We start from the raw sequence: 27859 nt of genomic DNA on the forward strand, positions 1-27859 counted from the left end.
GCTGGTTTATTACTTCATGATTGCAATAAAGAATGGTTGCCAAACTTGGATCAACTTGGTCTTTAGTTAGCCCTTCTAACCTTCCTCTTAATTATGACCTGCTTTCCACATTCACATGATAATTCTGGCCTTATTATTCACTCCGCTGGTTAAGTGGCTCACCTTTATATACTAAGAGCAAACAGTGTAGGATGACCGTTGTGTATGCCATTGTTTTCTATCTTCCTAGCTGCTACAAAAAAAGCTGAGGAGCTCTCATTTCTATTTTCTGTGATCCTTCTGGGCTAGCCATGGCCATTGATTAACTGGATGAAGTTGTTCCTGCAACACATTAATCACACACCCCAGAAGGAGTTGGGTGGCTCATGCCAAATAGAGCCACTATATCCAAATGCCATTTGTGAGGTCTTCAAATACAGGCTGAACGCAAGAGGTGCTGAGTTTTAGCTGATCACATCAAAATGTATTTTTTTAACCTTTTATTCTTCTTGGACTACAAGGACCTTTCTTCTCCCAGATGCGTGAGCTTTCTTGTCCTTAAGCAAAGGAGGAACTCATGTGATCCAAGGCTTTGGAAACCTTGGAAGCTTAATTGGCTGTAGGATTGTCTGGGCCAGGAAGTATTGGAGAATGAGAATAAACTGCTGCACAGCCACTTTCCTTGGTGGCAACAATTCTAGAAATCCAAGACCTTGCTACATCCTCAACAGGTGCTGCTCAAAACAACTGTCAGAGTGGAATTTGATTGCCTCCCTGATGGGAGCTTTAGAAAATCTGGAGTGGCAGGAGATCATCTTTCCCAAGCAGGTCAAGTGTCATGTTGGTTCATTAACTGTTGCATTTCTAAAATACATATATAATCCCCAGCTAACTCTCTAAGTCTCTTCATGAACATAATGTGTGGCAACTGAAGAGTTTGCATAGAAATTTTTATTTTATTTTTTCCTACCCTCATGTCTTCATATGGTGGTTATGAGGATAAAGGAGAGAAAGAATGATGGTATCCTGGTCTGAATTTTGAGGAGGAGGAGGTATGGGATACATAGATGGGGTACATCCAGGCCCCCAAAGCCCTTTTGGAGACTTCTGAAGCTACCTCTGATCACTTCTGCCCAAAATTGGCCAGATAGTTTCCCAGCATATTTAGTCAGGAAAACATATAAACCCTAATGTAAGTTTATCAGAGAAGCAACAAGTTAAGTTTCCTCTTCCACCCAAAAATGAAATCTTCCATCTAGAAAAAGGGAGGGAGGGAGGGAGGGAGGAAAAACGTCCCAGCCTTGCTCACTTTATATTATCACCCTACATACTATTGCCCTACGCATTTTAATGGAGGTCCTAACCCCAAAATCTTATTCCTTCTCAGTATAATATAGTGCATGTGAATAATTAGGAAACCAGTTGCTTTCTGGCCACTAGCTACTATATAAGTTTGGTCATTTCTGCTCTGCATGGCATCTTCTGAGCTGTCATGTTTTAGAATAGAATATCTGGCAGCTGAGCATTCCAGCATTAATCCACATAAAATCCCCTCCCAATTTCTTACATTTCATGTTGATTCAGTTCTCAGTTTACTACATCCAGCTCAAATTCCAGGCAACTGAAATTCTTGAAAGTAGAAGTTGACAGCAATGGAGAAAGCATGTCTTTGAGGAAAATCTCCATTTGAATTTCAGGGTTGGAACTCATAAATTAGGCCAGTGCCGGCTTTCTTTTCTTTACTTTGAGTCCATTTCATGATTAATTTAGTTCCAGTGAATTATCTTTACTCGCTACGGAGCAGAAAACACATTTCCTAGCCTATTAATCTCCACTCCGGACCCATTTAGAGAACTAAATGAGGGAGAAGTCATTTGAACACTTTGTTCTAAAAACAAGACACTTCTGGAATTCTAAAATATTCCAGGCCCTGAAAGGGGCAATAAAAATCATTAAAGTTGGGAGCAAGGAATCTGCTGATACAGTTAATGCCAAAGGTGTCCCCCTCCCCTGCCCATAGCAAAAGCAATGGAATACCAAAAGCAATGAGCAAAATCTGGACTCATTTCTGAGGTCCATTTCTTTAAAAATGTTTGTTTGGTTTTTTGGTTTTTTTGTTTAGAAGAGTAACAACATCTCATTCTCTCAGGCCTTACAAGCTTAACTCTCTATTTACACTGCAACAGAGTGTTTAAATCAGTCTTGTATTTGCTGCCCCTATTTTCTGCTTTCTAGAAGGCATATCAACTTATATCTTTATTATATGTCATGATTTTCAATTGTTTTAGGGATCCATTCTATGTTCCTGCTTTTAGCTAAGTTTACATTTTTATTTCGTTATCAATAGTTTGCAAGGGGGGGGGGAAGAAACACTTTACAGTGCTCCCTTAAAAAATCTTTGTTTGGAAAGATACAACTTCTTATGTTAATAAACGTGGGGCAATTTACAGTTGGAAAGGGAAATGAATGGCATGTAAATCTCCACCTAAGGTTTAATAATCAACTGGTAGTTCTTTGCTATTTCATACCCAAAAGGAAGGAAAAAAAGTCAAACAGCTAGCACAGCCAGGCAAGAGACGCAAAGCTTGCTCATTTGCAGCTGGTGTATAATTTGAATAACCTTGCAGATTGCATTAACAAGCAACACAATGGTAGGGGGTAGACATTGCCAGCTTTGATGTCTTCCATTGCTGTTTCGAAATTGACTCGCTACCTGCCTGCCCTGTCCTCAGAGTCATTAAATGTTATTTGATGAATTAATTATCTTGGTGACCTTGCCCACCAGGACAACCTCATCTGGCCCTTGAGCCTGACTTGGGTGTTTGATAACAAATGTGGAAGGCCAGTGGCTCCAACCTTATTTCAAAATTAAAAAAAAATAATCAGTTGGGTAATACAGAAAGGAGCAAATGGAGGAAAGGAGCTTAGGAAAACGTTAATGGCAAGGAGCTGAATTAGAATGGGCCGCCTATCAGGCCTGATGTGGTGTCCATCTGAATAACAGATGAATTCATTACTGCCACAGAGCCTGTGAAGAATGTGTTGGATAATGCTGGTGGATGGGGATGATGGGAAGAGAATACTGTTTGCAAAGAGATGGACAGAAAGGAGCGGAGAGGAGGAAAAAGAACAGTTTCACCTCTGAGAAAGTCTCTTTCCTCTGCATTTGAATGGACACAACAGCACAGGGGATCTTGTCACCTAGGGCCAAAAATTAAGCTCTAGGGGATATTCAAAAGCAGGTTAGATTGTACCCTTGCAGGCAAAGCCTGTGAGAGATGCACAGATCAGTCTACAACCTGTCTAGGTCAGCATTATATGTATTCAGTCATTAATTCATTCATCCAATTCAGTCTGCAAATTTATAGTATCCATACCCAGATGGTAATATGCATTTGTCTTATTATTAATTTTCTGTAGCGTGTGCATTTTGTAGAAAGCTTGCCCCTATTTCCTAACATATCCTTTTTTTTTTCCTATGCAACCTTTTGCCCATGTATGCACTTTGCTACCCAGATTTTCCCCATGTACAATAACGTTGCTGAGAAATATTATAAGACAAATGCTAGTAGACTCCGAATTAGATGGCTTGTTCATATCTCCCCAGATGCAGTTTGGGTACATCATGCCCTTCCACCTAAACAGAAATATGTCATGGGTTTGTCTGAAAGGCCTGTCTTATATTTGGTAAGGAATATCTCCCTCATTCTACAGATGACCCTAACAAAAATGAAGGAGCAAACCAAAGCAGACAATTCCAGTCAATCCATTCTAGCAGTGAGCCAAATTTCCTCCATTGCCCAGAACTAACATCTGTAAATGATGCTGGATAGCATCAAGAAAACTGTGTGTATGCCACATGCACTAACTAAGCTATACATGATGTGAAATATGACCATTGGATGTGTTTTATTGTTTATTTGTTTGTTTGTTTAAATGTATTGGCTGCCCAACTCCGGTGGACTCCGGCAGGGTAGAAAACTAGGGAAAATATAAAACAGCTAAAAACATTGAATCACACAGACAGCCCAGACTAAAATAATCTATACAACAAAACAAAGCAGGGGCCATTGAACAAATAAGAAATAGCAACCCCAAGCCTGGGACCGAAGTCAGGTTTTCAAAGCTTTCTGGAATCCTAGGAGAGAGGGTGCTGTCCTTATCTCTTGGGGGCAGTGGGGGGGGGGATGCTGTTCCAGAGGGTGGGGGCCACAACAGAGAAATCATGCTTCCTTGGTCCCACAAGATGGCAATGTTTAATGGAGGGGACCTGGAGCACACCCACAGCTGGAACACACTGGGTGGGCAAAAACAGTTGAAGATAAGTGGTCTGTCAAATACCCAGGCCCTATGCCACACATGTATGTTTTATACTTGAGTTTTCTGTGCTAACTGATTAAAATAAGCTAAACGAATTAACTGTTTTAACCTCCTGAACACCATGATCAAGTGATTTTCTGTCACTTATTTTCAGAAGATGAAGAGAAGTGGGAGGCAAGGGAAGGGGAAGAAAGGAAAAAAGAGGGAAGGGAGAAAAAGGAAAGATCAAAAAAGGAAAGAACTGATGGGAAGAGTGTCGAATCTCGGCTAGTTCAAAGATGCATGTCCAACAGAACGGGAGGAAGCCTGGCGAAGGAATCCCACTGATAAATCCATGAATTTTAATTGTGGCACTGTTGTTGTTGTTCTATGCATATTGCTGTAATATGCTAGGTACCTAGTAAATACCCATGGAAATAAAAATGGGGACTGTGCGGAGGAAGCTAAATTGTAGATATGAACACATCCATGCCTCTAAGGCCTCTCCTCTTTTCTACATGTTCAGTCATTGCTGACCTGTAAGGAAAAAAGGGGACACTAAAGGGCTTTTGATTCCAGGGGGTCTCCACTTAGAATAATTTATTTAATCCACCTTAAATTCCATTTGAGCCAATTTTAACCCAATGCATAAGCATCATCCTGGAAACAAACAGCATATAATTCCCTGCAGTGCACAGAAAAGATTTTCAAATCTAAGTTCACTGAAAGAACAGCAGGGGTGGGGGGGGGGGGAAAGGAGGGAGTATATTAGAAAGCCAAGATAAAAAAAGAGAGAGACATACTTAAAAAGAGGTTTTGTTTCACCGCCAAATCCAATGAAAAGAGGAAGCTGTACCAGTTACCAACTCTTCGCTGGTCATGACAAATGCAAAAAGGCAGAAAGCTTTGACTAGAACCTAATAGTTTTTCTGGCAAATGAGGCATGAAAGTTATTGTCAAGAAACAGGATGCCCATTGTGGTTGCTGGCACTTCATCTTCCCAGGTGAGAGAACTCCTAAAAGTTTAAGGTGACTGTGGGTTGTGGGCTATGAGGAGAGTTCATGAACACCACATCATATGATTTGATATGCCCCCTGAGAAGAGCTAATGGTCCAAGCAAAATGGGGAAAGACAACTTTCTGAGTGCTGGAGCTGAGTTGCCACGGAAGCAAGGTTAGGATTCTGGGCACAGATAAAAACACCATCTCTGACACCTATGGCTGTTGCCATGGCCGTAAACCCTGCGCTAAGAGAGGAACATGGACCAGAGCAACAGCTGAAGGTGTGGTCAGGCCCAGGCATCAAGAGTAATTTGGGGCCTCCAAGTAAGGGGGTAAACAATTCTTTAGGGTTGGGGTATCATATATCTTGAAAAGTTTTGCTCAGGGAACTGGTCCTTGATTATGTCGCTATATAAATGTAACCAAAAAAATGTTACAGCATCTTTGATAATCATGAGGGAAAGGGATTTGTGGCTGCTTCAGTCCCTAAGACATGGGTAGGAAATCAGGGCTGCAACTGGGTGTGCCCTGCAGACACAAAAGATGCAGCCTGCCGAAGCTCGGAGATATCGATACATGCAACAGATCAGATGATCAGTGTGATCAGATGGTTGGAAGAAGAGAGATGGCTAGAAATCCAAAAGATCATTAGAGTACCCAGAAGGAGAAGGAAGTTTTTTTATCTCTTTCCCACTAATGACAATTTAATTCATTGTGTGTTGGAGGATATGGGAAAGATTGTGGGCAGCAAGTCTGTGCGTGAATGGGAAGTGCAGACGTGTGGTTGAGGTGGTAAGCAAGCTGTCAGAAGACAACCAAAACAGTCCTTGGTGTTAAAAAGATTACTCACCTGATGAGGAAGGAAAATAATCTATTTTTACTTCAGATGAATCCTCAGTTCTGAAGGAGATTTTGGCAAGCTAGATTAAACGTATCTCCTGATAGAAAAGAGCACTGATTTGAATTTTGGACATATGTTTGAAAGTTCACATCAGTAACATATTCATTCCAGGACGTTCGACAACAAGTCAAGCTGATTTGGTTGGTTGGTTTTGTTTCATTTAGGAAATGAAAACATTTCATCTCCTAAACTGATATTCGGAAGGGGAAATCAAGAGAACATGAGGCTTACAAAAAGTGCGTGGCTGATGATACTTATCATGGAAGGGATATTGGACAAGGTCCATCCCAAGATGGCTGTACAGAGATCTGCCCTATCTCTGTATTAAGAGATGAGGCTATTAAGTTCACTAGACTTATCAGGCTGTCAGTGGGAATATTTCCACCTTACAGATGTGGCTATTTTGTATCATGGCCGAGCTGGATGGTGACTTACACAATGCCTCTGCTCTCTTAGGCATGCTTATGAACGCTGTTGGCGCCCTTTGAAAATATCCAGATTTGGCTTCTGATCAGATGAGTTCAAAAATGTAGAAAGGTGGGTAGTCAGTTCTGTATCCTCTTCTGTGGGTAGAAGGGAGCAGATGTGAAGTTGAAACAGCTTGGAAGCATGGATATAAAAGCTTGGATACAAATACAGTAATCTCTGATAGGTGGCATTTCTCACTGTTGCAGTAGGATGCTCAGTTGGAGAATAACATTGGCAGCTGAAGAAGTGGGAAATCAGAGTTAAACTATAGATACTTGTAATATGAAGGGGTTGGACAAAGCAGAGAGACCATAGCTCAGTGACAAAGTATAGGTATCACATGAAGAAAAAAAAAAATTCAGAGCAAATCCATTTAAAATGATCTCGGGGAGCAAGGGATGTGAAAAATTACCTTTCTTTGAGATAAGATGAATGTTTCTATATCAGAGGAGACAGTTCTGGTCCAGATGGGGAAATAGATTGGCAGATTCTGCTGGAGATGGAAGCTGTAGGGACAGACTCCCAAGAAGCTTTAAAAACCAGGCTGTTTCCAGGGTGAATCCAGTTTGATTTCAGTGGGGCCGCAGTGGTTTGTGAACTGGTAATGTTTTATTCTTTTTTGTATTTCCATAATATGCTGTGGGCATTATTATTGGTTTCTTTTTCTTTGGTTTTCTATGACTTATTTTTAAAATTGGTGTACCTTGCAGTTAGGTAGCTAATACATTGAATAAAATCTTCTTCATCATCATCATCATCATCATCATCATCATCATCATCATCATCATCATCATCATTTCCTGCAGAAACATTGGTCCACAGCATCCACTAACTGACCATCAAACTAAGCATTTGGTCTCTTCAGTTTTCATTTGTTGGACCATGGCTGACAGTTTAGCATGTGGTTTATTCAATAAACTATGGTTAATGTCGCTCTGCAGTGAGATGGATGGTGACAAATGTGAAATATAAATAAATAAAAATAAATGTGAACAATCCATACTTTAATGCAGTGCATGATCAAGACTTTTGACAGCATCCCAGGTTGTCAGGTACAATTCCATCCACTTTTTTTCCAGTAAATCAAACAGATAAGCAAAAAGACACTGGAAAGATCTGCATATATAATGCCTGGCAGTTTTCCCTGATGTATTCCCTTTGCACAAAACTTTTCCCAATACATACAACTTTTTACTACATTTGCACATAGCTTTACTTGCTTTGTGTGTCCTATTAATACAGCAAACACCCAAATTATGCTCAAAAAACTCAGCTGCTCATCAACATTTTTCGGTAACCAACTTTCCTAAATATATATCCTGTTGGTGTGTATGTATGTGTTATATTACATGTAGTTCTTGTTGTTAATTTTTAAACAGACAGTGTTGGATGATAGAAGGCGCTGTTCAGAATGTATACGTAGGGATGAGTTTTTTAACAAAGGCAAGGCTGCCATTGGCCACAAGCCAGGGAGAGGCTAATTTTCCTGTTGTCTAGGTCAGCTGCAAGCTCTAAAATTAAGCTAACTTTACATCACATTGAGAAATGACAGATTTGGCCCACTGACTGCCAGCTGCCAACTTTTAGAAAGATATTTTACAAAGTCTTAACAATAAAAAGAAAGGCACTATGGAACCATTAGTGCGACAACTCCGTTCTGAAAAATATTTTCTCCAGCTGACCTGTCCATTAATATGTTTTCTTGTCAAAATTTCAGGCAAATGAACATCAGCTAAGAACAATAACATAAAAAGTGTAGATGGGTAATAAGCAGCAGAGTGCATTTCTTCTCCAAGTGGAGACAGACTTAATTTCACCTTCAATTACTTCAGGAGACTTGAGTTCTGAAACACCTTGACCCTTTCTCCCACTTGTCAATCTGCCTCATGTTTTCATTCCTTGCTTTCCCAGGTGCCAGGAGTCTGCCTTCCTCGCTCAGTTATTTTGCTCAAAGGCTTCACCAGCTCCAAATTCTAAAGCCTGGGTCCTGATTTATGGCTGTTATGCATCCGTCTAGCCAGGCCCCAATGATTCCCTTTAATGACACACCAATCACTTGTCAGGCAGCTATCCATGGCCAGCTTGGCATTTGAAACACACACATAAATACATCATTTCTACATTCACATGTACCAGTGAGCATGACTAAGCTAAAGAAATGTCACTATTTTTTCTATTTTCTTTCTTTCTTTCTTTCTTTCTTTCTTTCTTTCTTTCTTTCTTTCTTTCTTTCTTTCTTTCTTTCTTTCTTTTTCCTTCCTTCCTTCCTTCTGCTAGAAGCATTTAAAAGGAATGAGCAACACTGTAAATATGGTCTCCAGCATCAAGAACAGGTGGTGCTAATGACTGCTAAAGCATCCCTGATGGGAAAGACTAAGAGCCCACTATAAATTATGGAACAGTTCTGATAAAAAGAAGGAAGAGGAAATGCAGTCTTGTGTTGGGGGAAAAATGGGGAAAGAATTATTTCAACAAAAGGATCATCCTGTGAACTGGAATTCCTTGCAAGTTGATGTGCTACCTTTCTCCACCTTTACAGGGGGTTTAAGCTAACTGCTTGGGACCAGATCATTTTATCATCTTGTCTCTAGTCAAAATACATTTTTCCATGTATTGCCTGCACCCAGTTATGTAAGTCCATTGTCCTCTTTGCAGACTTGTTAGGCAGCCTACTTCTAAGGAAATGAGATTACTCCTGTTTGGACATCTAATATGGGACTTTGATCTATACCTACTGGGGTATTGAAATCTGTTAAACTGGAGTGTTTTTAAATCTGGTAAAGACTTGAGCCCCTCAACCAATCTTGGACAGGTGGGCAAATATATAGCATGGTTATGTTCAAGCTAGGTGCATCATCCTGGTTAGATAGTTGGTGGGAACTACAATAAGACCAAACATACCAAGCAAGAAAATAGCCTTCCATCAGCAGGTTGTAGCTGATTTGGTGATGCAACTCAGTTCTTACAAGAACTTCCAATTTAAGGTTGCTTCCTGCTCTGATCAATTTGAATGCCTGGTTCTAGATGGCCATTCCTTCCTCTCAAGCAAAAGAAATTGAGTCAACTGGGAACAACAGACTGAACCAGTTTGCATGCATTTTGGCCAGCTTCAGATAGCAGGGGATGGGATCAACAACCTTGCTTCTTAGATTATGATAACCCTGATTAGGAAAACAAGGATCTGTTCTACCCTTAAGGTCTTGAACCTTAGCACATCATGAGATTTTAGATGAAATCTGGTTTCAGTTCTTTATTCATTTTGACACTGCTAATCATGTTCTCTTATATCAAATACCCATAACCCTTTCCCTGGATGTCTCCATCTTTCCCATTCATCATTATGTTTCATTATATTATAGTAAGGCATTACTAGGTTTAAGTTGTTTTTGTTGCTTGTTTCTGTTTTAAATGTATTTTTGTTGTGGTTGTTTTCTTATATGCCTCTCAGAGCTGGTTTGGAATGGAACAGTTAAGAAAATTTAATAATATTAATAAAACTACTACTACTTCTACAATTGCATCCTCATCTTTTTGTTTTCACTAGATATCCTCTAGTAGCTAAAATTTAAACTTGGCCAAAGCCTTATAGTCTAGGTACTAGAAAGCTCCTTTTAGCTGAACATTAACTTCAGTATCAGATTACATAAGGCTGAGAAAACATCAAAACCAGGACACAGCATGAAAAGTACATAAAGGTCCCATTTTCTGGTACCTTGAAAGCCAAGAGCCATTTTGGTTCCAGATAAATTGTTTCTGGTCTGACCTTTGTGCCCGGAGATCAGCAATTTCCTCTTCCAGATCCAAGAGAGTCTCTGCCTGGGCCATCACCTTCTTGCTGCATGGCAGGGATTTAAGCTGAAGGACCAGAAGTCCAAGACAGAACTTGGCGCCCATCTCTTCCAGTTCTGAAGTTCCCAATTGAAGTCCCTAGAAGCAAGAAAGGAGATGAAGGGGGATAAGTACCATTAGAACCTATAAGGACATTCTGTAATTGGCGCTAGCCTGGATCTTGTGTGTGTGTGTGTGTGTGTGTATCACTCCAGAGAAAGCAGAAAGACAAGTGATCATTCAAAACATTTTCCAAATGGATGTGGAAAACAAAGAGCCTTTGGCAGGCCGTGGGCAGGAAAACATTCAGGCAGTGATTTTTGATACAAAAAGAGGTGGTGCAAGCTGGTGATGTGTCCTTCAGTCCTCCAGTTCCACAATCCTCATTGGTCTCCCTTAGCAGACCCCCTCTTTACTTTCTTGCTACAATGAACTAAGAGAAATGTTGCCCCAGGCAGACTTGAAGAAATAGGGAAACAAATTCCCTCGATCATGATTTCTTTCCTCCAACCACATTAGAAACTTAACAATCACTAAATGCTTGTCTTTTGCTTGTGTATGTACATCTGTATCAGTTCCCTTTCTTCCCCATCTACTTCCTCCTCTCAGTCCAGACTGTCCCTGAAAGCCTTGGCACAATGCCTAGGTTTTCAACCCCTATTAAAATTATTCACAAGTAAACTAAACTGATGAGGTTATGTTGCACTTTGAAGGTGCACTTCAATGCAACAAAGCTTCAATCAAAGTACCTCTTTGAAGGAAACCAGCTAATCAAAGCAGCACTCCTCTGAAGTGCCAGATGAGAACAACTGCCCCACTTTCATCCAGATACCAGAGGGGGCTTATATGCAGAGAATGAGACTTCATTCCACCAGATGGGAATAGCCAGCCACGTTGAGTTATCCTACTTTGAATCAAAGGGTGGAGGTAGATTTTCTGAGGAGAGGGCTTCAGATTGAATCATGGCAACAGTCCTGATTCAGGCAATGGCACAGAGTGGAGTAGAGTCACTTCACACAGATTCACTAATTGAACACTCAGGAACTTCCTGTTAATTGTCCTCCATCACTCAATGTATGGCTGTGAGAGCTGGACCATAAAAAAGGCCGAGCGCCGAAGAATTGATGCCTTTGAACTGTGGTGCTGGAGAAGACTCTTAAGAGTTCCCTGGACTGCTAGGAGGTCAAACCAGTCAATCTTAAAGGAAATCAACCCTGATTGCTCATTGGAAGGATCGATAATGAAGCTCAAGCTCAGATATTTTGGCCACCTAATGCGAAGAGAGATCTCTTTGGAGAAGACCCTGATGCTGGGAAAGATTGAAGGCAAAAGGAGAAGAGGACGGCAGAGGATGAGATGGTTAGATAGCATCACTGAAGCAATGAGCATGAAACTGAGCAAACTCAGGGAGGCAGTGAAGGACAGGAAGGCCTGGCGCAATATGGTTCATGGGGTCACGAAGAGTCGGACACGACTTAACGACTAAACAACAATCACTCAATAATATTTTCTTCAGATCACATCTTAAATTATAAGCCTGTTGAGTGAAAAGTGTATCTCTTTTCTGGTGTTACTTTCATGTCATTTATGGGTGTTATTCCCAGGGCGCCCATTCTTCAGGGGAACATGTCATATCTACACATATTCTTTTGCATGACTAGTAGGTAAAAAATTAATATAAACATTCTAATGGACTAACTCATTCTATTCTCTACCCTCACCATGACTTTACAGGAAATCCAGAGTTGCAGTATTTCCAAGGACTACTGGACAACTTCCTTCCTTCCTGAAGCTCAAGCCAGAGCCTCTGCTCTCTGTATTCACAAGAGCTGGGCAATGGAATGGATCATCTCATGATTCAGTTGCAGAGGAGAAGCTCTTTGGATTCTTTGTGGAGCAGTTCTGAAGAGCTGTGCCAAAAGAAAGCATAAACTTTCTTCACTTCCAGAATTTCCAGGGTTAACTTGCTGCTTTATGTTAGGGTGGCTGACTTGTCCATGTTTGGAAGCTAAGCAGCAGGGTTGTCCCTGGTTAGTACTTGGATAGGAGATTGAAAATTCCAGAATTGTTGGCTTGACTGAGAAGTTGCCAAAAAAAAAAAAAACACACCTAGAGGAAATTGACAGAAATCCACTTCCACGCCATGGCTAACCACCCCCCCCCCCATAGTCTTATCAATGGAGCCAGCAGGAATCCACCTAAATTCAAAGGAGGCTTTACATCTGTATCAGGGAGCTACATCCTCCTCTAAAGAGTTGCCTTGGGGAGAATATTAACATTGAGACAAGAGAGTCTCTTTCCTTATTAAGAAAGTAAAGCACAGCAAGGATATCCAGCGTTGAGCTCAGCTCCTGGTGATTGTATCCATGCTGTTTTCTTAACAATGTCACTGAAGTGATGTGCCATTGCCTTTTTCCAGTCCAGATAACAGTTCTGGGCTTGATTCCTCATCCAAGCACTAACCAAGTCCAGCCCAGTTTAGCTTCCAAATCCAGACAAATTTGGCTAGCTGCTGCATAAGGGTTTTCGGCTTTTAGCCTTCTAACATTGTCCATGAGGTTTTCTTGGCAAGGATACTGGAGAGGGTTGCCATTTCCTTCTCCAGTGGACCACATTTTGTCAGAACTCTCTGTCATGACCTGTCCGTCTTGGGTGGCCCTGCACGGTATAGCTCATGGCTTCACTGAGTTACGCAAGCCCCTTCGCTACGACAAGGCAGTGATCCGTGAAGGGGCTCTTTGGAAAAGACCCTGATGCTGGGAAAGATTGAAGGCCAAAGGAGAAGAGGACGGCAGAGGATGAGATGGTTAGATAGCATCACTGAAGCAATGAGCATGAAACTGAGCAAACTGAGGGAGGCAGTGAAGGACGGGAAGGCCTGGCGCAATATGGTTCATGGGGTCACGAAGAGTCGGACACGACTTAATGACTGAACAACAACAAGCATAAGGGTTTTCCTCTCTCTCCCCCCCCTCCCAAACGTGGGTAAGTGTGTATTCCCGAATATAGGCTTGCCAAATAGGCATAACATTGGAAGACCAAAGTTAAAAGCAGTAGAGCAGTGTTGTCCAAACTTGGCCACTTTAAGATGAGTGGAGTTCAACTACCAGAATTCCCCAGCCAGCCATGGTACAATTCCCCAGGTATCCTTGCTGTGCTTTTCTTTCTTAATAAGGAAAGAGACTCTTTTGTCTCAGTGTTAATATTCTCTGCATGCTGGCTGGGGAATTCTGGGAGTTGAAGTCCACTCATCTTAAAGTGGCCAAGTTTGGACAACACTGCAGTAGAGGTTTACACACTCCCAAAGTCTGAGCCAGCTTCTGGGTTTGGTCTTTGCAGCATTCAGGATAGTTCCAATTAATATGCTATCCAACAGCTTGCCGCCTGAATTAGTGGGGAAGACGACTGTCAATTTATTTATACCCAGCCACAGGGCATTACCACTGTGTGTGTGTGTAAAGCTATTGTGATGCAGAGAGCATTCTATGAGCATACATGTGCAGACTAGCTGGTAACAAGGCAGATAATGCCAACTATTATCCCCCAGAGAGAGCACCTGGAATATTCTATTGCTCAGTGGATATAATTCTGGGTCGATTTCTTAATTTTCTTCCCCTCATTTTCTCCATGAACATATGGACTTTAAAACCTGGTGCTTCTTAATGTTTGTGAGGGGCTAATGGACCAGTTCCCATCTGCAGGTCCTCTCCATTTACAAACGAACCTTGTTTGGCAACATTTCTGCTAGTCAGGTTGATAATAGTGGCCTATTAATATCTTTCTGTCTAGTTCTACAGATCCTCTGGAGGACAGTTCATCGAATAAGGGAAGGATTTGCTTGTGAAGACATTGAAACTAAATATTAGACCTTCCCAGATAATTATTTGTGCCGTTCTGCTTTCCTGACTCTTGGTTAAGAGATGATGACTTTTTCGTACACTGCATCTCCCTCCATGGTTTCTCCTGAATATTTTCCAAGATGGTAATTTCTCCTCTTTCATCCATCACCATCCATTTTCTAGAGAATGCATTTATACTGCAAAATACAGCCCTGGAATAGGTTACTGGCCTTTGGTTCAAGTTGCTTAGGATATTGTTTTGCCTCTACTGCTACTCTCTGTGGATCTCTCTGCATGTTCTTGGGGCAAGGATTCTGCATGCTGAAATGCTGTTTGCACATTGGTGTTGCTAAATTCATAAAAATAATATTCTTCTCCTTTCAACTCTACTTCAGCAAAGGGAGGGAATCCAAAAGAACAAACAGTCTGGTGGTTTTGTTGAGTTAAAAACTAAAGCCCTGACTTGATTTGAAGAGAATTCAAGTGTGCTAAAAGTAATCCTCCAGCCATGGTTTTTTCCAGCTCTTATACCTGAGCTGTCAGGTTTACTAAAGCAACAGATGGGACTCTGAGCAGGTTAAACAAAGTGGAAGCAATTACAGTGGGGTGTTTCCCACGGCTGTTATTGTGATTTTTTCATTATTATGATGTTCCTGCCCATAAAGTTGGCTTTCCTTTTTTTAAAAGGAAAGCCTGTTAGAAAAATCTTAATACATTCATATAATGCTCAGAATCATGAAGCCACGGAAAAGTTTTAGCATGGTTGCTTCCTTATGCCTTGCAGAAAAATTGGTACTTTTTTCTGGATGGGAAGCTGCTGTGGTGAGTAAAATCAAATCCTGCCTGGCAGTGACTTCTGGGAACTTCTAGAATCATCTAGCCATTGCTGAGGTGATGTAAGCCTCTCGTCACTACTGCTACCCCAGCACAATGGTAGCTGGATGTATTCGGAAGACAATAGAAATTATTAGATGAAATGGCCAGAATAGGACCTCATCCAGTTTTTCAGCTTCTGTGTAAAGATTAAAATATTAATTGGGGTAAGGTCCAGTTCCATCTGGAGACTGGATTTCTAGGGGAGGAGTTAACCTACTCTCCATAAGTCTATCTCCTTGGCTGTTCCTTTATGACATAAAGCATTTTTTTATAAGAGCCAGTATAGTGTAGGGTTGAGATGGACTTGGAGAATCCCAAGTTCAAGTCTGCCCTTGGCCACAGAGCCATTCCTGACCTTGGGTCAGTTATCGCTTAGACCAGTGTTGTCCAAACTTGGCCACTTTAAGATGAGTGGACTTCAACTTCCAGAATTCCCCAGCCAGCCATGCTGGCTGGGGAATTCTGGGAGTTGAAGTCCACTCATCTTAAAGTGGCCAAGTTTGGACAACACTGCCTTAGACAGTTGATCTTTGTGAAAGACTATTAGAGGAAACTTCCCCATGACAGCTATTTTGAGTTCTCACAGAAAATGTGGAACATAAGAATAATGTGTTGGCACTGACTGCTCAGCACTTCATGTTCTACTGACCACAAGGAGGCAGTAGATAGAGTTAAAATTTACTGTTTCTACTCTTTGTGTAAGAAATTGCTAATCTTCCGCCTTTATTCCACACACATATACAAGGCCCATTTTTTGTAGGTCTCTTCCTGATAGGATATATTTGACTATGTGCTAGGCTTTGCCTATACTTAGACTGTATTTCCTGTAAATAAATCTTCTTTTTCATTTATAGCTATAAAGGCTGCTTCACTAATTCTTACTCAAGTTAGATTTATGTTCTCAGGAATGTACATACATACACAAGAATGCTTCAACCTCCATCAACATCATAACCATGACCACCACCACCATCACCGCCACCACATCACTGCAGCTTCACCAAGCTAAGTCCCTCCAAATGTTTTTGATGCTAACCCCATCAATCCTATCTTGCATATTCCTGGTTTGAAATGGAGCTCAAGTCAAATGCATCTAACAGGATCAAAGTTGACAACAGTCAATATAAACCAATTAGCGTACATGATATAGTCAACCAAACACTTTCAGCAGTGTCACCTAACCATGAATTATGAGCAAGCCACAATTTCTCAGGCTCACGCTCCACACCATGCCATAAATTACGATCTATAAATTCAATGGCTGGATTCACATTCTATGCTAAGTGATGGGATTAGTGCACTACAACCAGAGTATATATAATGTTTAGAAAATACTCAATCCTATTACTAAACGTCCTGTGAAACCAACAGCATGTGGCACATGTATGATTAAGACTGATGACCTGATCTATACCTTTCTGTTCTTACTAAAAATGCTATATATAAAGGTCAAGCTTCTGGTGAGAGGTGTTACATCCAGCTTACTCTGTGATCCAAAGGCAATCTGATTGCTTCGGCCGATCTAGTTGGTTAAACAGATATCCCTGTCCTCCTTCACTGATTTATGTGCTTTTCTCCTAAAGGCTTATGGGGTTTCCCATTCTCTGGTCTAGACAAACCATAGCTGCAGACAGTCTTTGGAATGGGGTCACTCTGCCCTTTGCCACAGCAAGTAACACTGACCTCCACTTCAAAGGCTACCATTTCCCATATACAGGAACATCAACCATATATAACTGAGCCAGAAATGGGAGAAAAACAAGGTGCAAAACTACATGCATTGAATGGTGGCTGTTCTTACCCTGACTTTGCTCAAGGGTGTATAAGGCAGGATTACGGTTCTATGTGGCCTCGTGAGCTCATTTTGGCCCATGCTGCTCATATGCTACATGGTTTCCTACACAGATCCAGGCTGTTGAAATGTGTTAAATGCAATTCATTAGAGAAAAGAGAGGTAATCTATTTTAGAGGGGAATTTTTATTCAGAGTTTGCCTACCTTTTGCAACACAGTTCTCTGGCATGCTATTCACAAGATAATACCCCAGAAGTATTTAGCTTTTCTCCCCTTAAATTTCATTGAGCTGGAATAATGTGTTCTTGGGTTTTAACAATGTAGTGGGGTGGGTGCATTGGGGTCAGAATAAAAGGGTTTCTGGCCTTCAGCTGCTCATCTTTGTTATACATCGCGATGCTCCAATGATGCTTAAGAGAGCTAATCATTGATTCGAGTCATTAGATGACAGAGGGAACAGCCTGCAGTGGAATCCTTGTTCCTCTGGCTGATGAATGGGGACAGAATCACTTTTCCCCATCTTCTACAGTCCTAGGGCAATTGGTAGTAATTTCTGGGTTTGGTGGAAAAGAAAATTAAGCTCCATCTCAGAAAAGACTAAAGCCCAGGTAGACTTCATCTTTGGTATGAAGAAAGAGATACAATCCTGTCCTCTTTAGTCTCTTGTTCATCTTCCTAGTGGCAGGATGTCTTTCCTCATTCTTATACAGACCTAGAGCAGCTAACATTGGCATAGTTATTTTAATAGGAAATGTAAAGAGACATAAGAAGCTTCTTTGTTAGAATGGACAAACGAAGCTAGACAGCGTTATTAAGCACAGGCACTCTGTGATGTGTGATCAGCTCTACCTACTGCTTTCAGAAGCATCAGATGTTTTTTGAATTGAGCACAAGCCATGTTTCCCACTGAGATTCATACAGAAGTATCTGCAAAAGCAAAAGGCAGCACATTTTCTCCCCTGCTGTTTCCCCACCACTTATTAAAATAACACTATTTTCAAGCAAGGTATCACACGCATCCCAAAAGCCTTTTGCGTGTCGCTCCTTCTTTAGAGGGACCAATCCACTGGGGATGAATAGGAGTCAGAAGTGATGCATGCTGTTTTGAATGTCAGAGATTCAACCCATCACCTGTGTCATCTGTGATGAGTTTCCACAGAACCAATGGCTGAAAAAAAGAAAGGCTGGGTTGGCCTTTTCTTCAACTCACTTGATCACTCATAGACTTCTCCCTCCACCCAAAAAACCCCCCAAAATGCATAGGATTATCCAGAAGGCCTTATGCTACGTAAATGTACTTCAGTTCTTGGCACAGATTAGCTCAACAATGTTTAGAGAATGGCAAAACAGTTATTACATTTAACAATCCCTCAGTAATCTAAATTATATACCAAAATAGGTCCAAGAAAGAAGTTGCAAAGTTTTTAGTCCTGGCAGAAAATTCAGATGTCTGTAGAAACTGGAGCTGTGTCCATACTGTCTCAATGCCTGGACAATATTTGTACCTGAATGACAATCAGCCATCTGAAGCTTAATTCTGATTAAGATCCAATTGCTGATGGTAAGCAGGATGAAATGTCTGGAAGAAGAGAGCCAGATGGTCCATATTATGTCATTCTCAAGAATTTGTCTGAAGTATGTGTTGGAAACTTGATGTGAAAGTTAGTTCTCATACAGGCCAAAGTAACAACTTAATACTGCATCAGGCTATTATCAAAACAAAGAATAAAAGGAAGTTGTAATTCCTGCCTCAGAAAGAATTGCTTCTAGCCCTTTACTTAAGCAGGTGGGAGAAAAAGACCATAAGAAATTTGAGCATGCATTATAATTTTAGAAGTTCTCATTTGATATTCAGCTGTTGGAGGAATTCTTTCATTATGGTTTCTTACCTTTTCTATAATCAAATCTATTTATCAGAAGTTGGATTCTTATGGGCCCACTTAATCGTTTCAAGCCCTGCCTACAGGGGAGAAGCCTGACCTTTGAGACTAGGGTGTCATGTTAATGCTACTTCTTACTAAGTTATATGTAGGCAAGTATTATGGTCCAAACCTGCTTCTATCATCTGAGCCCCTCTTCTCTCAGATCATATGCAGTACATGTTCTGGTTTTATAAGAACTTTATTAAGTTATAAAAAGCAAAAGGATAAATGCCAACAAGAACTAATAATCAAGAAGAAAAGTAGAAAGCAAGAAAGTTAGAAATAGAGAAAGAAAACAAAAGTGGTGGAAAATAGAGAAAAAGAAGAGGAAAAAAGAAATACAAAATGAATAATTTCTGGCTTCTTATACAGCAGACATAAATGAATCATACTGTGTAGTAACCTCTTACTCTAAACTACATCTTGATATATATATTTGTATAATCTATTGATTTAACTAATCATCAAATCCATATATCATAATTTCATTTTTTTTTCTGTTTCCTGCAAAAAGTCCCAAAGGGGCTGGCAGTACATGTTCTGGTAATCTGCAAAGTGAATCACTGTAATCTGCTCAACGCGGAGCTTCTCTTGAAGCAAATTCGGTGAGTTCAGGCCCCACAAAATGCAGTAACCCTGTTAATTCAGGAATGTCAAACTTCCATTCTACCATTCCTATTCTTCAGAGGGTTAGATGATTGCCTTTGGCTCTCAGGGTATATAAAGCCCACAATAGCTTGAGATCTGCATGCTTGACAGTTGTTTTATGCACATCCCTTTTCCTGTGAAGATTTGGTCACAAGAGGAAAGTGCTCAGGTTGTTCTATGCCACTAGCCGTAGTGTGCAGGATCTACACATTTTTGTGAAGGGAAGGGAAGGGAAGGGAAGGGAAGGGAAGGGAAGGGAAGGGAAGGGAAGGGAAGGGAAGGGAAGGGAAGGGGAGACTGTTCTAGCACACTCCAGCCTATAACTGTATTATTTAGATAAGCCAAGCACCTTGAACATGTTTCCTTTTTCCAGATGCCACCCAGCATCCACTACCCTGGACACTTGGCGAAGTGGGGCTGGTTCCTTCCATGCTTTTGGGCAGAGTCTGGCATGATGTGTGCATTCTTGGAATGTTTTGCTCATGTTTGCTTAAGTCAGTGCCAGGTTGCCCCAGGACTGACACATTCCTAGGAAGCATGAAGCCTTACTCCTGCTGTGATGGACAGCATGAAAACCACTTGAGTTTCGCTAAGTCTGATAAGCTGCTGAAGAAACTGTAAGGATGCTTGCACAACATATGGGCAGAAGGGAAAAGAACGGAAATGGATTTCAATCAATTGTCAGGATTTGTTTTGATACAAGAGCAATGTTGACATATATGCTTGGACAGAACAGGCCAAGTATCACCGAGCGTTACATGACAAGCTAAGAGCTTACCACGGACCTCTCTAAAGAAAATAGCAAGAGGAGAAGCAACGTTTGTACTTCTGCTCATCAGATTTCTGGATTTCACCCCAAATAAAAATGCAAAGATAGTTCTCGGGGAGACACACATGCTAGAACAGCAATTATTAATTTCTCCATGAAGGAAATCCCCACAGTACATGCTTAACAGGGCATTGCCTTCTGTTAGTCATGATGATGATTTCATGCATCATTTTAAAAAAATAGGAAAGCATTGCTTGTTTATCACTAAAGAATGGAACATACTTTCCCCCCCACCCTTAGTCCTTCAAACTAATTTCAGTCACCTTGGATGCTTGACTTGAAGACGGTGATGCACCACTTGCCTCTCCATCTCAAGCAGTCACATAGCTTTGGATGGCCGGAATGAGATCTCAGAATCAAGGAGAAAGGAAGAGCACAAGCTATGCATACTTTCTTTCTCCATGTTTTGGAATACCCAGTGCAGCCAGTTCATTTATATAAAAAATAAGGCAGCAACATGCTTGACACTCCAGATGGCACATAGGAAGGTGTACAATAGAGCACAATTTCTTCTGAAGCAGTACGCATTGGAAATGTTGAAAGCATCTCATGGACTTTCTCACAAAATAGCTGCCATGTCGTGGCTTGCCTTTTGGACGAATAGCAATGTAGTGGACGTGGCCAGTCACAAAATATCTGAATGCTACAGAGGCAAGCAGGCAAGTGTACTTCAGTTTATTTGCTTCTGCAGTCCCGTCTTCTGATATGCTGTCATCATTAGCCAGCCAGTACTGAATAGATCTAGCCTTTTAAAAAGGTAAAGGTGTGTTGCCTTTCAGAGGCTTAGCACATCATGTCCACCATTCCTTTATTTTAAAACAGGGTAAAAAAAAAAATGCCACCAAAAATTGACCATTTAACAGTGCAACATGAGGATCCCATAGCGAAGAACAAAATGGGAAGCAGAGGAATTGCAGGTTGCCCACCTCTGATTTACCAGCAGGCAAACAGATGGCATTTTCCTTGCCAAGCCCTCTTTGGCCATTTAAAATTCACACTTAACAAGGTTCTGGTAGAGAATGAATAAAGTAACAAATCAGTCCTTTTACTATCATACTTGGTCATAATGCCATAAACTGGTCCTCAATCTTTTATCTGAGTTGCAAGGAAACCAATAGCAGCATTAATCAAGGTTCCAGCAGCTATCCAAATTTAACTCAAGGTTCAAGGAGGAAGATGGTGGCCATTATCAGATCCAGGGCAGGGAACAAGGAATTCACATAAGTTGGCCCAAGACACATAACATCGTGGTAAGGCTGTCACTGAATTTACTCCAACAAACCACCTGTTTTCTGAAGCAACCTGAAATATTCAAGTCTTCTGCAGTCTTCACCCAGGTGCAGTTGAGGCTAAGCAGTCTTGATTTTGCTAGGATTCAGTTCTCCGAAGCTTCAAAAGCCTTCCCTGAGAACAGCGACTCCTTTACCTGGCTAACCTCTGTTTCTCCCACTGTTACTACTGGAGTTCTTGGGGGAGTTGAGAGACTTGCCTCCAGTTCCAGGCGAGAGTCCTCCAAATCAGGGTGGGGAGCAATACAGTCTGCTTTAAAACTTTCAGGGCTGGTATTGGGGCTTGGTTCTCTGGCAGCTGGCATCATCAGCTGCATTGTCTTCTGAAGATGACATATCTTGTTAGGTCTTGATATCAAAACACTATCATCTCAACATGCACCTGCCTTTTTCTTTTCATTTTTCCTGGACAGAAGCACACACATTCCTAGCCAAAATGTTCATCACCTCTAGAGAGAGCTACTTTATTGGGTCATTTCATGGTATAACCAGCGTGATGGAAATTATTCAGGAGGTGATGCATGAAGATTTTAGAGGAAGCCCCAATGGGTGCATCTCAAGCATAGAAACTCTGATAAGGTCATCCAGATTCACTATTAGCATCATTGCATAGGGGACTTCCCAAAGTCTCTCTTCTCTCCTGATTAGATTAGGAATTGGAGTTGCCTCATTACATTTATTAATGCTTGACCAGATGTTGACGAGAAATCAATGATCTTCACAGGTTCTGCTTGTGAGATCCTTTTCTGTCACTCATAATGTGTATTATAGATATATTCTTCATAATAAAGATCCCAGGGACTGAACAGCTTGGTTAAAACTTTTTCCAAGGCCATCCTTATCATTAGGCAAAACCATGCAGATGCTTCAGTGGCTATTCTAGGGAGTTATAAAAGATCAGCAAATGCTTTCTTTAATTTACTATTATTTTAGGTTTACTACCAGGGAAGAATAAAGTTGTTTGTGGCATTTCCTGCTCCAGGTGTCCAAATAACTTGATCAAATACTATGCACATTGGTGTGGGGAGTGAAGTGGGGAGGCTGTGCTTCACAGCCTTCTGATTTCCATATTTCATATTTAACTACCTGACTTCACACCAGAGCTCAGCAGTAAATCTCAGTTCTCCAGACACTTAACCCCTTATTCAAGAATAATCTTCCTTGGCAGAAGATTCTCAGACAGGACTTGGCTACATGAGACTCCTTATTTCAAAAGTCATATATACAGAGATGATTTGCCCTTTGCATTGCAAACAAGTCCAAGCTTTTGTATAACTCTGAGCTCCAGAATTTTCCTCCCACCTTTCTGAATGAACAGACACTTGGCCATTTACTTGGCAGACTGGGGTGTTTTAGATATGTTTACACAACAGTTCTTTGTAGGCTGAGAAATGCTTTTTGCTTGCCAGGTTCAGCCCTTACACTGACTATATTGCCAGCCATACAGACTGCACAACAGTATCACTCTTTTGATACTACCCATCCCACACATATACATACAGTACTTTTTCTTCTGTTTGTCATATTTTGCAGGAAGTAAATCAGAAAATGATCTTTACCCCTTTGGTTTGAATCCCCTAAAGCAGAAGTACCTTCTAGGGGCCAAGGACCATATTTACCACTGGGGTTGGGGGGCTGCATTACACATGGGGGCAGGGCTGGGTTTGGCAGGGGGAGTCCTAGAGCCTTTGATTGTGATGCACTTATTTTAAGAGCTGCACTACTCATGTGATTCCCACCTCAAAATGACAGGAAACTGCACTGTCAGTTTTGAGCAATGATAATCAAAGAGATTTCCAAGAAATGCAAAAAAAAAAGTTGTGCAAACCCATCCACACTGATTTATTCCACCACAATAATGAAACCAACCATAGTTTAGCACGATGCGTGTCCACTCTACCAGTGTTAACTAAGCCTTGCTTAAGCTTTCCACCATGCAAACGTCAGCCGACATGGGAGAACAGTTTCTGGAATGTCCAATCTGTGAACCAATGACCACATTCTCTTTATGGTTTCAATCCCAGAGCTACATAGGAAGCTAGATATGAATCAAATGCCATTCTTTCCCATCCCTGCCTTCAAAAGGTTCAGAGGTTACAAAATGTTGTCACAGTGCTACACAGACCATCAAGACTGGTCACTTCAAGATCTCAAGCAAGCACAAACAATGAGGACCTAAACAGGGAGGACAAGTTGTGTTTTTGCAAGTACAGTGGTACCTCGGTTCACAAACTTAATTCGTTCCACAACTCTGGTCGTGAACCGAATCAAATTTTCCCATAAGGTTCAATGTAAATATGGTTAATCTGTTCTGAACCATATGTATTTTTTTTTAAACCACAAAAATATGACACAAAGTATAGTACAGTATGAAGAGAGAGAACACTAACCTTGCTTGACGCGACTTCTGGCGTGGAGGACAGGAAGGTGGGTGGGGAGGCGGTTATGGTTTAGAGGGAGAGTCCCCCTCCCTACAGGGAGCCACGACCACGTGTCACGGCAGGGAAAATGGCCGCGGATCCTGTTCATCACCCGATGCGGAGTTCGCGAACGGAAGCAAAATTTTGCGAACGGTGCTGTTCATGAACCGAATTGTTCGTGAACAGAAGCGTTCATGACTCAAGGTATTACTGTACTAAAAAATAGGTTACAAAGAGTGACATGCTTTGACCCAGCCAGAAATGTCACCATAAAGAACACTTTTTCCTCTCTGCCTAATTATCATGGGACTGACATTAAATTGCATTGAGAAGGCAGTGGTGCTAGGATATATACCATGCATATATGAAAGTGTTAACCACTTTTAATAATAAGGACTAGAGCTGAAGCTACGCCGTGCATGTTTAGATGCAAAAAGCCTCCAAGTGATTGGTGTTCTTTATTAGCTCAATACAAATTAGGGCTGCTAATTAGAGATACAACAGGAGGGTAATATCCTCCTGCTAAAAACAAATCTCTCCCTTTTTGGAATTGAGTTGATTATGCCCAGTCATAATCAAATGGCCTGTTCGCCAGCCCCCAATAAATCCTAAAGCGATGACCCGTCAAGATTGGTTTTGTAATTCCCAGGAATTTGCTTCGGCATTAATGCGGATTTATTAAGCAAGGAGGAGGAAATGCACCACAATAAAAATGAACTAAATGGCCAGAAAAATCAAATCCTTGGACGCAGAACTCATTTGGAACAGCTCGTTTCGGCTGGCCTCTTCCGCATCCAAAATGTTCATTCCTGCCTCTCATGGTAAACGGGAACTGAAATATTTGAAAGAATCATCCACGATGAGAGCCCCACTTCACAGAATCTTCTGGGTTTTTTTTTCCCCCAATATTGATATGCTTTGGGGCTGATGGCCGGCCCGTATATTATTCACACCACATGACTGACTTCGTCAGCCCCTGCCTTGGGGAAAATGCTTAACCTAGTGCTGAAAACTCTCAAGCATTAACAGTTGGGTTTGTTTGTTTTTTTACCGTCACCATCATCATATAGGGATTCATACATTAATGCAAAATCCATGTCATTGGTATGTTATCTGATTCCATCAAGTAGAGCTTTGCTCTTTTCCCCCCTACCTGAAAACATCAGACAATCTGCACTTATAAACATTTTCACACATGTAATCAATAGACCGTTGAAGGAGCTGCCTTTTCTTTATTTACATTTCATCTTTTCATGCAACAGGATGATTAGAGCCGCTTAGAAAAATAAAGCCAGCAATTAAAGCACATAAATACAGAAATAAATAACAAAACCGTATCGGTACAGTTATCCTAATAGACGCTCCTTTATCTTTCTCTGAGAGGTGCTTTATTTAAATGCAAGTCATACCGATAAATAGTTTTGTATGCATCAGAGATATCTGCAGCAAGAACTGTGAATACTACATGTAAAAAAAAAAATCCACGGTGGATTTCTTTGACATCCCTCTTCTGCCCTCTTGAATATTCACAAGCATCAGCAAGAGTTCTACTATATACCTTCAACTCTTAAAAATAATTGTCTCCAATCTCCAGCCTGAGATGAAGAATAATAGGCTGATCGATGATGGCACATGCCAGCCACCTGCCCACCCCACCCCCAAGTTCTTCAAATTTCTAAGCTTGCAGACTTCCCAAGGTCCTGCTGGAGAAGGTGCTGCCCTCAGGGTCACAGACAGAGTTACCACCATTGTTGCAATATTGTGTGTTGCTCTTTGGCAAAGCACAGTACAGTGAGTAGCTTGTGTCTAATTACTTGCAAATAGAAAAGAGCTGAAAAGGACATATCCCCCACCCACCCCCAGCTCTGCATTTGCTAAAAGGTCATGGTGGAAGTGAGATTCCCCCCCCCCTTTCGCTTTCCCACTGAAGAGCATTATCAGGAGTTAATCATATTTGAACTTCATCATTAACTGCATGTTCTTCTTTTGCTATTTTCATTTTTAAAATTCTTTCTCTCCTGTTCTGTGATTATCATTTTCAGAGGCAGTGACTTCCTGAAGTTACAAAGTATGGCTACCCCAAATGCTATGGCTGCCAGTTTCTTAATTTCTTCACAATCCCAAGGCAAGGTTAGTCCACGAGGCAGGAAGCTAGAGAGCAACTGGAAGCTATGATCCCTCTATTCCTCCATCTGGATGTTGAAACCATATTTTTTTCCCAGATTCCTTCTTTAGTCAAATCAGTTCAGTGTGCAATCTGAACCTGGGCATAAACTCCACTGTACTCAAGAAAATGTATTTCTGACCCCCACAGGCAATCATCGTCCAAATCTTTTTCTGTATTCACACAACATAGTTTCCTACAATTTGCCTAAATGACAGGTTACAACTTAACCTCATTAACCCAATGGCCTAGAGTCACATGACACTCTAAACTATGAACTAGCCACATTGCCCAACTTTGCACAATATACGAGGCCAGGCTAAAAAGTGGTTAGCTAATTTATAGGTTCAGCCAAGGAGTTCTGAGAACACTGTCTCTCTCTTAAAGAGAGGGATCACAGTTTTAAGAGAATATTTTGAAAACACAGAAAAATAGAGTGATACCCCTATGTTGAAGGCAAATGAGGTTTTGTTTACTGCCCCTCTCTCTCTCTCTAAAAATGAAAAATTTCACTTGTTTCTATTCCAGAGATCACCTTTAAACCGCACATGTATGTCATATGAAAATCAAAAGATCTAGCAAACATTCTGGGAGAAACTCTAAACTGTTGAAGTTCTAAGTGAAGCCTAGCCACTAACCAGAGGTGAGCAACATGTGCACTCTCCAAACTCTGGAGCCCTATTAATCCTTGCCACTGGCAATACTAGTTAGGGTTGTCATGAGTTTCACAACATCTGGAATGGGCTACATTTCAAGGGCAGTTGGGTTGCTTCTTCCTATTCCAGTTGGAAGAGAGTCTTGTGGATAACAGCAAAAGCCAGACCATTAGAGGTAGCCCTGATAGAAATCATAATGACAAAACAAGGTTTTCATCCAGGCTGTAAGGGGGTAACCATGGTTCTCCCTCTGTGCATGGTATCCTTACAACAACTACTTGTCAATCAGAAGCTAGGAAACAGTGGGATGGTCCATGATTCCCTGGGGAGCATCCTTGCTGAATGAGAATTTTCTCTGTTGCCATTGTCAAGGCAGAGTCACTCACCCAAAAGGCAGGATATAAATAGAAGCAAAAGTGAAGACTCCATACTACTCTTACCTTTTTCTTCCCTCTCATAAGCCTATGAACAGAATCTCTTTCGAATACAAAACTGGTTCCTTCTGCCCCCTGCTGGCAATATGCATAATTCTGGGTCCATCTCTCGCCTCTCCTTGCCCATACATGTTTTTCCTGATCTTTCTGCAGATTCCTTTCCCTGCTTTATGGAGCTTTCTTCCACCTGCCTTCTAACTTGTGGGGTCTTCGTTGCTGATTTCTTTCCTTACCTTTAAGGCTCTAGTTCTTCACGCCACACGAACCTTTTGTTTCTTTGTGTGCTTTCTGAAAAAGTGTTGTATCTGCAGGAAGCTTTTTAGTGGAGATGGCCTGTCAGATGAACATTCTCTGTTCCCCTACATTCTTTCTGGGAAAGAACCACCAAGTGCTTGCATTTTTAAATCAGCTTTCACCATTGCCTTGGGAATTTAAGGCATTTCAGATCAATAACCACCAAGTGCCCTTCAATCCAACACTGTCAGCTCCATCCGCTGGCATATGTAGTGACC

The 27859-nt window shown here is 41.2% G+C and overlaps 1 protein-coding gene across 15 annotated transcripts in view; it reads right to left on the reverse strand.

Moving 5' to 3' along the window:
* Nucleotides 1-27859, reverse strand: part of AGBL1 (AGBL carboxypeptidase 1) — a 484353-nt gene that overhangs the window by 236077 nt on the left and 220417 nt on the right. For 11 of the 15 annotated variants that reach the window (XR_015795337.1, XR_015795339.1, XR_015795341.1 and 8 more), the window contains one exon: nt 10362-10576. Coding sequence is in view for 6 of the 15 variants with exons in the window: in XM_088136392.1 (XP_087992518.1) it covers nt 10362-10576 (215 nt within the window). In the remaining 9 variants the exon portion in view is untranslated. Of the gene's footprint in view, nt 1-10361; nt 10577-12198; nt 12388-17838; nt 17913-27859 lie in introns of those variants that run through there. The other 4 variants (XR_015795343.1, XM_088136391.1, XR_015795344.1 and 1 more) reach the window with 3 other exon arrangements.

This window comes from Python bivittatus, unplaced genomic scaffold (genome assembly GCF_059951505.1).
Source record: "Python bivittatus isolate LINGU-HERP-01145 unplaced genomic scaffold, Pbiv_v1 ctg000140_np1212, whole genome shotgun sequence".
Classification (NCBI taxonomy): domain Eukaryota; kingdom Metazoa; phylum Chordata; class Lepidosauria; order Squamata; family Pythonidae; genus Python; species Python bivittatus.